This window comes from Euleptes europaea, chromosome 17 (genome assembly GCF_029931775.1).
Source record: "Euleptes europaea isolate rEulEur1 chromosome 17, rEulEur1.hap1, whole genome shotgun sequence".
Classification (NCBI taxonomy): domain Eukaryota; kingdom Metazoa; phylum Chordata; class Lepidosauria; order Squamata; family Sphaerodactylidae; genus Euleptes; species Euleptes europaea.
The window spans coordinates 47,441,820-47,451,614 of NC_079328.1; the positions used below are offsets into that span (position 1 = coordinate 47,441,820).

General features: G+C 47.2%; 1 protein-coding gene across 1 annotated transcript in view; it reads left to right on the plus strand.

The window, feature by feature from the left end:
• The window catches only part of LOC130488746 (dual specificity protein phosphatase 22-A-like), a 32,333-nt gene extending 22,763 nt beyond the window's left edge, over positions 1-9,570 (plus strand). Inside the window, exons 6-8 of the mRNA XM_056862385.1 lie at positions 3,212-3,286; positions 5,337-5,508; positions 9,373-9,570. Of these exons, the coding sequence (XP_056718363.1) occupies positions 3,212-3,286; positions 5,337-5,508; positions 9,373-9,570 (445 nt within the window). The remainder of the gene's footprint in view (positions 1-3,211; positions 3,287-5,336; positions 5,509-9,372) is intronic.
• The last annotated feature ends 225 nt before the right edge of the window (positions 9,571-9,795 follow it).

Sequence of the window (9,795 nt, forward strand, 5' to 3'; positions counted from 1 at the left end):
TGTTTTTTGCAATCACATCATGCCTACAAGCAATGGACCACAGGAAGGAAGTTTTGTTTTGAAGAGGCTATTTTCTGCACATTGCTTTAGACTTCGGGTTACACAATCTCGGTGAACTTCGAAAGGGTTTTCCGAGCGTTGATCTGAGAAAGGAGTGACTCGGGATGACCTTAGGTCTGTTTATGCAACATGTCCACATACAATCAGTGCGCCCAGCCTCTGGGCAGAACAGCACATGGATACTGGAGTAGATGTCCTGCTCGGTTTTCCTTTGGGGAGCTGTGTCGTTTAGGGTTGTCAGGTCCCTCTATGCCACCGTAGGGAGATTTTGGGGGCGGAGCCTGAGGAAAGCGGGGTTTGGGGAAGGGAGAGACGTCAATGCCATAGAGTCCAATTGCCAAAGCTGCCATTTTCTCCAGGTGAACTGATCTGTATCGACTGGAGATCAGTTGTGATAGCCGGAGATCTCCAGCTAGTACCTGGAGGTTAATAGAAAAAAGAGACACCACTGTACTGATACTATATAGTTAAGAAATAAGCACAGGAGCGACACAACAATGTAGTTACAAAATGCAAAAAGATTCTATTGGAAAAGTTGCACATAGTAAGCAAAAACAATGGGTCTAACAAGATCCTATATCTATAATAGTAAAGTCCAATAGTCACTGATGTATGTATTTTCAAGACAGTTCCGCAGAAGAAATATTGTTTTCCAAAGATGACACGGGGATACGGCTGTTTCAAATTTCTTCAATACAATTCTTCTTCAGTCCCCACTAAAAATATATAAAGAACAACATACAATGTTTCATACACACACACACATGTACAAAAACATACATACAATACATACAAAAATTATATACAATATATACACATCTAAGGTATGCTAATATACTTACAACATCAAGAAAACTTGATTCATATCATTTTTGACTGCAGTTAAAGATACAAGATAGTCACCATGTTCCACTTAGGATACATTCAGTGCAGCAGTACATACTCATACTATGCCAAAGGCTAAATAGAAAGCCGGTGTGGATAAGGCAAACAATTGCCGTAATTAGCAGTACTTAGCAGTACTTAGCAACAGGCTGCAGCCGCAGCTGCAATGTAAGTTTCATTGAAAGGTACAGTCTTTACTGCTACAAAACAAGCTGTCATAGGAAACAAGAGAAATAATTTTCTAAATTCAAACCTCGTGGGGCCATGGTGTCTAGAAGATGAATAAAATATGATTCTTTCTGCCTTAATATTCTTTCCTTGTCAACCCTATCAAATTTCTTTCTTACCAAATGCCAGATAACAAAGAATCTCAAATCATTCTCATTATGCCTGAAATTTACAAAATGTTCTACAACCGGGGCCGTGGTTATTTGCGGCCGGATTCTAGATCTGTGTTCAAGAATCCTATTTTTTACGGGTCTGATACTCGAACCCACATAAATTTTTCCACAGGGACACAGGAGACAATATACGCAATACTTGGTTTCACGGTGAAATGTTGTAAACGGAAAGTAAACTGAGAATCTGTCCTTTTAAATTCCTTCACTTACTATGCTTACTATGTGTAACTTTTCCAATAGAATCTTTTTACATTTTGTAACTACATCGTTGTGTCGCTCCTGTGCTTAATACCTGGAGGTTGGCAAACCTAGCAGCCCCTCTGAGCAGGCCTCCTCTCTTGTGCCACCGCTTGCCTTTTCAGCAGCTGCTTTAGAGCAGCTATATTCATACAAAACAATAGTTTTATATCCACTTACTGCTGAATATGGACTTGATGCATGTGAAAAGAACTCTCTGTATAAATTAGCAGCACTGTAGAAATTGGAAGTGCATTATATTTTTGTTTGTGTTAGAATTTACAAGTATAAAAATTGTTATACTTCAGGCAACAACACCTTGCTTTGTTTTGTATGAATATAACAATTTATTGTAACACATAGCCATAGCAGCTGTATATTATGAATAACCTGTTTGAGCAGCTCTGTTTTTTCTATTGGTTTTTGCTTTAGAGCAGCTGGCAAGTTGTTGGCAGTTTTATGAATCAGCTAACCCCGAATGCTTTTGGTTTCGGCCAGTTTGCTAGAATTCGGAGGGTTGTAGGAGTGTGCTAAGTCCACTCCTGCGCTGGGAAGAGATAAGTGTTAATTATTTCCTGCACATGCTAAGTTTCACCTTGGAACTTGTAGACAGGGTTTTGTTTTTCCAATAGCATATAATAAAGTCTAGGGTTGCCAACACTCGGTTGGGAAATTCTTGGAGATTTGGGGTGGAGCCTGGGGAGGGTGGGGTTTGGATATATGAGCAGGGTATGATGTCACAGAGTCGTCCCCCCGCAAAGTATCCATTTTCTCCAGGGGAACTGATCTCTGTAGTCTGGAGATCAGTTGTAATTCCAGGACGTCTCCAGGCCCCACCTGGAAGATGGCAACCCCAGTTGTGAGGAAAATCAGTGATTGCAAATGGGTGAGAGGGAAATGTTTTATGGGACTCTTGCCACAGGGTTGTCATCTTTTTGCCGGTCAATGTTTCTGTACCTTTAACAGCAGTATAATATTAGCAGGGGTGGGGGAGTAATTGCAGTTATTGCTGCCCTGAAAGCCACAGAAGCAAGCCAGGCTGTGTTGCTTTTCTGGTCAGTTGGCAACCTTAGAGTTAAAGAAAGTTCCTGGGCCACATTCAGCCCAATCCTACGCAGAAGTAAATCCAACTGTGTTCTATGAGTCTTAAATCTTTATCTCAGCCTGTATGGATTACAGCCGAATACACTCTGGGGTGGTGGCAGCTGTATTCATAGGGTTGCCAACCTCCAGGTGGCACCTGGAGACCTCCCACTATTACAATTAATCTCCAGAGGACCAAGATCAGTTCCCCTGGAGATAGGGTTGCCAGGTCCCTCTTCGCCACTGGTGGGAGATTTTTGGGGCGGAGCCTGAGGAGGGTGGGGTTTGGGGAGGGGAGGGACTTCAATGCTATAGAGTCCAATTGCCAAAGCAGCCATTTTCTCTAGGTGAACTGATCTCTATCGGCTGGAGATCAGTTGTAATAGCAGGAGATCTCCAGCTACTACCTGGAGGTTGGCAACCCTACCTGGAAAAAATGGCTGCTTTGGAGGGTGGACTCTGTGCCACCCTCCCCAAATCCAGGTCAAGGAAACTGATCAGCGATTGGTTTGTGCGAAATGATTCTTAGTGCTCTTTCTTCTCAGGATGCAGCATTTTAAGGAGTGCATCAAATTTGTTCACGAATGTCGGCTGCGTGGAGGAAGTTGCTTAATTCACTGGTGAGCCTCTTTTCCCTCTTCCTTTCCCCAACATGCTGAACACACTACAACATGCAAGAGTGTGCGCGCACACACAAGTGCACGATGTCTCTGCAAAGAGGAATGGGACCACTCTGAAAAATGTGCATAGTTTTAAGGCCCTTCGAATGCCTTAAAACTGAATACAGGTTGAGTTAGGGTAATATTTAAAGGGCCCTGACCTGGATGGCCCAGGCTAGCCTGATCTCGTCATATCTCAGAAGCTAAGCAGGGTCAGCCCTGGTTAGTATTTGGATGGGAGACCACCAAGGAATACCAGGGTTGCTGTGCAGAGGAAGGCACTAGCAAACCACCTCTGTTAGTCTCTTGCCATGAAAACCCCAAAAGGGGTCACCATAAGTCAGCTGTGACTTGATGGCACTTTACACACACACAATATTTAAAGGGGAATGTGGAAAGAAAAATAAATTGGTTATGGTAGGTTTGCCAGGTTCCTCTTTGCCACCGGCAGGAGGTTTTTGGGATGGAGCCTGACGAGGGCGGGATTTGGGGAGGGGAGGGACTTCAGTTTCATAGAGTCCAATTGCCAAAGTGGCTATTTTCTCCAGGTGAGCTGATCTCTATCAGCTGGAGATCAGTTGTAATAGCGGGAGATTTCCAGCTAGTGCCTGGAGGTTGGCAACCCTAGGTCATGGTTATTCATACTTATCTTCTCTTAACTCAGAGCCATGCCCTTACACTAGGGTAGTAGCAGAAGATCTCCTGCTATTACAACTGATGTCCAGCAGATAGAGATCAGTTCATCTGGAGAAAATGGCCGCTTTGGCCATTGGATTCTTTGGCATTGAAGTCCCTCCCTAAACCCCTCCCTCCTCAGGCTCCGCCCCAAAAACCTCCCTCCAGTGGCAAAGAAGGACCTGGCAACCCTACCTTACACCTTTTGAAGCACCCACAACTCGAGCTAAAAGAGAAGTCTTTGCTTTTCTAGGGTTGCCAACCTCCAGGTGAAACTTGGAATTGTCCTGGAATTACAACTTATTTCCAGACTACATATATCAGTTTCCCTTGAGGAAAAGCCAGTTTCCTCGTGCAGACTCTGTGGGATATCATAGAGTTTAGGAGAAATGGAAGTCCTAGAGGGACATCACGTCTGCACTGAACTTCCTCCCCTCCCCAAACCCCACTTTCCCCGGGCATGGCCTAATACCTCCAGGAATTTCCCAAACCACAGTTGGCAACCCTAATTCAGCCAGTGCTGAAAGAATAGTTTGGCCCATTGCAACTTGCAAAGGCTGTCTAGGTAGGCCCTTACAGAGGCAGGGGTCTAGCCAATGCATCATGTAGATTTTGCAGAAAGCCATTTGCCCAGAGCATGGCTTGAGCACAGAAATATGCACTGCTGACTAGACACTCTCCCCTTCTCTTCCTCCTGCTCCTTTCATTGTGAAGTTCTTTGGATCTTGGCCAGTGACTACATCACTCTGGTTTTTTCTGCAGGCTTGGTGTAAACTAGGGATCCCAGCCTCCAGGTGGGACCTGGGGATGCCCTGGAGTTGTAGCTCATCTCCAGACTACAGAGATCAGTTCCCCTCAAGAAAATGGCTGCTTTGGAGGAAGGAGTCTAGGGCATTGTACCCCACTGAGGTCTCTACCCTCCCCAGGCTCCACCCCCAAATCGCCAGGAGTTTCCCAACCTGGAGTTGGCATCTCTAGCCAGTGCTCAGCTGAAACTACGGGAAGGAGTCAACGCGTACCAGGAGCCAGATTCCTTTGCCGGTGCAGCAGCCTAATGAATAGGGTTGCCAACCTCCAGCTTATGGCTGGCGACCTCCCGCTATTACAACTGATCTCCAGCCGACAGAGATCAGTTCCCCTAGAGAAAATGGCTGCTTTGGCAATTGGACTCCCCAAACCCCTTCAATGGCATTGAAGTCCCCAAACCCCGCCCTCCGTAGGCTCCACCCCAAAAACCTCCCGCCGGTGGCGAAGAGGGACCTGGCAACCCTACTAATGAATGCTTCTCCCATCCCTTATCAGCCCTTCTAAATCCTCCTTCACTTTGCCACTGCAGTTTAGCTGGCGTTTCCCGTAGCACCACCCTCTTGGTGGCCTACCTGATGACTGTGACCAACTTCGGCTGGGAGGAGTGCCTGGCGGCCATCAAAACCATCCGCTCTTACGTGAGCCCGAACTTTGGTTTCCAGCAGCAGCTGCAGGACTATGAGAAGACTTTGCTCAAAGAGGTACCAATGAAAATGCCTTCCTCCCTTAGGGTTGCCAGCTCCGGGTTGGGAAATACCTGGAGATTTTGGGGGTGGAGTCTGAGTGGGTGGAGTTTGTGGAGGGGAGGGACTTCAATGAGGTAGTGCAGTCAACCTCCAGGTGCAGTCCACATTTTGAAGCATCCATTTTCTCCAGAAGTGGAATAAAGGTGATTTTTGTAGAATAAGAGAAAGAATTGGTTTTCCTAGCCCAATTTTTATACCTTGATTTTCTCGACCTTTATAAAGCAGACTCAAACTCGCTTACAATTGTCTTCCCTTCCTCTCTTCCTCTCCTCTCCCTCACCTTGTGAGGTAGGTGAGGCTGAGAGAGTTCGGAGAGAACTGTGCCTAGCCTAAGGTCACCCAGCAGGCTTCACGTGGAGGAGTGGGGAAATAAACCCGGTTGACCAGAGTACCGTCCGCCGCTCATGTGGAGGAGTGGGGAATCAAACCCAGTTCTCCAGATAGTCTGGAGATCAGTTGCAATTCCGGGAAATCTCCAGCCCCCACCTGGAGGCTGGCAACCCTACGTGGGACCCAGCTGAAAATGCCAGAAGGTGGTTTCTGAAAAGGTTACTGACAGGGCTGTGTGGGCCAGGCCTGGTTTAACTTCCTTCTGAGGAAGGGATTTTTTAAAAACTATAAAAGTCAGGACATTCTGAGTGCTGGGGAGCAGAGAGGAGGAAGGTGGAAAAGAAAGCTTTTCACCACATGATCCACTGGCGCCAGATAGTCAAAAACATGCAGGAAGGCATTTTGGAGCCAAACAGCCAGCAGATTGCAAAATAGCGGGGGCTGGAGATTCCCCCCGAACGACAGGGGCTCTAGTGTAAAGCCAGCGTGGTGTAGTGGTTAAGAGCGGTGGTTTGGAGCAGTGGACTCTGATCTGGAGAACTGGGTTTGATCCCCCACTCCTCCACTTGAGCAGCGGAGGCTAATCTGGTGAACCGGGTTGGGTTCCCCACTCCTCCACACGAAGCCTGCTGGGTGACCTTGGGCTAGTCACAGCTCTCTTAGAGCTCTCTCAGCCCCACCTACCTCACAGGGTGTCTGTTGTGGGGAGGGGAAGGGAAGGTGATTGTAAGCCGGTTTGAGCCAGGCTAGCCTGATCTCGACGGATCTCAGAAGCTAAGCAGGGTCAGCCCTGGTTAGTATTTGGATGGGAGACCACCAAGGAATACCAGGGTTGCTGTGCAGAGGAAGGCACTGGCAAACCACCTCTGTTAGTCTCTTGCCATGAAAACTCCAAAAGGGATCGCCATAAGTCGGTTGCGACTTGACGGCACTTCACACACACACACGTACCTTAAGCAGATGATGAGAGGGAGGGCATCTTGGCCATCTTCTGGTCACTAGGGGTGTGGAAGGGGGAGGTAGTTGTGAATTTCCTGCATTGTGCAGGGGGTTGGACTTGATGGCCCTGGTGGTCCCTTCCAACTCTATGATTCTATGATTCTATAAGTGGTAGAGAAAGTTGGCATATAAAAACCAACTCTTCTTCTTTGCCCATGCCAGTGCATCTGATTTGGGCACCAGGTATGGCTTTTCTGGACAGGGTCCCCACAGAGAGGATGGCTTGGGAAGGGAGTGTGTGAACTTGCATATTAAGGATACAGCTAGGCTCCATACCTAGGGTTGCCAACCTCCAGGTAGTAGCTGGAGCCTGGGGAGGGTGGGGTTTGGGGAGGGGAGAGAAAGCTGTGTAGGCTCAACAGAGGTCTCTGTCTTTAGCAAGCGTGCTGGATCTCCTGCTTTGCCCCAGTTTGGGATTTTGGCTCACATCGGTTGTTTTGTTTTCTAGAAAAAAAATTCAAACTTCCTTTCTACTTTGGAGCTTAGCAGCGCGGCATCCCCCACCCTGCAACAAAACCTTGCATGCTTTCCTGATTAAAAGCAAACGGTGAATGGGTTTTGTAGCCTGGGGAGGGTGGGGAGACACACACACACATATCACAAGTTAGAAATTTCCAACGGAAAGTCCCAGGAAAGTTCGTGGGAGCCCCTGCCCCCTCGACAGGATGAATGATCTGCGGCAGCAGCTCTGGGGACCACGAAGGCTGCTACGAATAGGAGAGAAAGGATCTGGTGGAAGAAAGAATAACCCACGTGGACTGAATGTTCCTGATTTCCTAATTCTTCTCACTCACATGGTTTTAGGTAGATTCACATGACTGATTTTTCTGTGACCTTTGGGGTTTTTTTTAATATCACCTACAAACAGATCAAATGTCTCATCCCAACCAGACAGCCATGACTTTGCATCTATAAACACAATCATATCAAAATGTACATTATAATCCTAATAGTGATAATTTTGGATGGCCAGAGTAGCGTTGTCAACCTGCAGGTGGGGCCTGGAGATCTCCTGGATTGACAGCTCATCCCCAGATGACAGCAATCAGCTCCCCTGGAGATAGGGTTGCCAACCTCCAGGTGGTGGCTGGAGATCTCCTGCTATTATCAGTTCCCCTTGATAAATATGGCTGCTTTAGACGGTGTACTCTATATAGGGTTGCCAGGTCCTACCTGGCCTCCGGCAGGAGCCTCACGCATGTGACCACGAGGGGCAGTTTCTCACGCACGCGATTCTGTCACTTCTGAATTTACCCCAAATGTGCCGTGTGCACTCGCGGGACACTCTAGCAATCCCCCTCCAAAAACTCTAGTTTTGGGGGAGCTTGCTAGAGTGAATACAGATGATAATTTAGCAAGTGATAACAGAGTGTGTGGGAGGGAAGGCAGTGTGGTGTAGCCCGGTCTCGTCAGATCTTGGAAGCTAACCAGGGTCAGTAATTGGAAGGGAGACACCCCCCAAGGAAGACACTGCAGAGGAAAGCAATGGCAAACCACCTCTGCTTCCCACTTGCCTTGAAAGCCCCTTGCTGGGATAACCATAAGTTGATTATGACTGATGGCATTTTTATTCGCAACAGAGTGTCCCTGCATCTGCTTGGGAAACTGGTTGCTAGTGTTGTCCTGGGAAGTCATAAGAAAAATCTTACCACACTTCTACACGTAATGAGAAATCAAGGAAAACTGGGGAGGGCAAGATGCACGACTTGGCAGTGTAATCCAGATCAGGGATTCTTAAACTTTTTCCACTCGTGACCCCTTTTCGCCCGAGAAATTTTTACGTGACCCCAGGTATATAGGTATATAAAATAGGTATACAAATCAAACATTTACTGATAATAAATCATAAAGAAATATTCTTTGGTATACATACTACCATTTACTGTTTACAAATTTTTCGCGACCCCCACATTCAGTTACGTGACCCTATATGGGGTTTCAACTCACAGTTTAAGAAGCTTTGATCCAGATGACCTGCTTACCCGAGTGCGCACACACCAATTTTGCAAGGAAGCCAGCATGGTGTAGTTGTTAAAAGCAGTGGTTTGGAGCAGTGGATTCTGATCTAGAGAACTGGTTTCGATTACCCACTCCTCCACATGAGCGGCGGACGCTAATCTGGTGAACCGGGTTGGTTTCCCCATTCCTACACATGAAGCCAGCTGGGTGACCTTGGGCTAGTCACAGCTCTCTTAGTGTTCTCTCAGCCCCACCTACCTCACAGGGTGTCTATTGTGGGGAAGGGAAAGGAAGGTGATTGTAAGCTGGTTTGAGTCTCCCTTAAGTGGTAGAGAAAGTTGGCATATAAAAACCAACTCTTCTTCTTCTTCTAAATGATTGTTTGTCATCCACCCATGATCACTGTTGTCCCACAATCACATCAAGCCAGATGTACGTATGTCCAACCATCCCAATTGTCTTGTGCTCATTGCCCCACTTTGTATCTTTGACATCTTCCATTCACCACTCCTCTGGGCTTTTGTTTGGCAGTACCGAGCTTGGATCCGGCAGGAATACGGCAAGAACCCGTTCAACGACCAAGAGGAGCTGCAGTGTTTACTCTCCCAGCATGAAGAGAAAGCGAAAGAGAAGCAGATCGGACGCAGAGAAACGAACTGGATCAATGCTCCCAGCCCCACCGGGCCTCTCTCACACAACGCCTTTGCGAGCAGCACCAGCAGCCGTTGAGTGAACAGATAACAGGAGCTTGGCTAAGGACCTGAGTGCCATTCTTCTCTAGGAGCAGCAGCTTCATTGTTTTGATCTCTTGTGGAGAGTTAAGTAGGTTAGCTGCTTCAGAAGGCACTGTTGCTATCAGCTGGTCAAAAGGTTCGAGTCAATCTCTCTCTGGGCTTCCTCCCAGCTCTGCCACAGACTTGCGACGTGATCACGTTGCACCACAGATGGCCAACT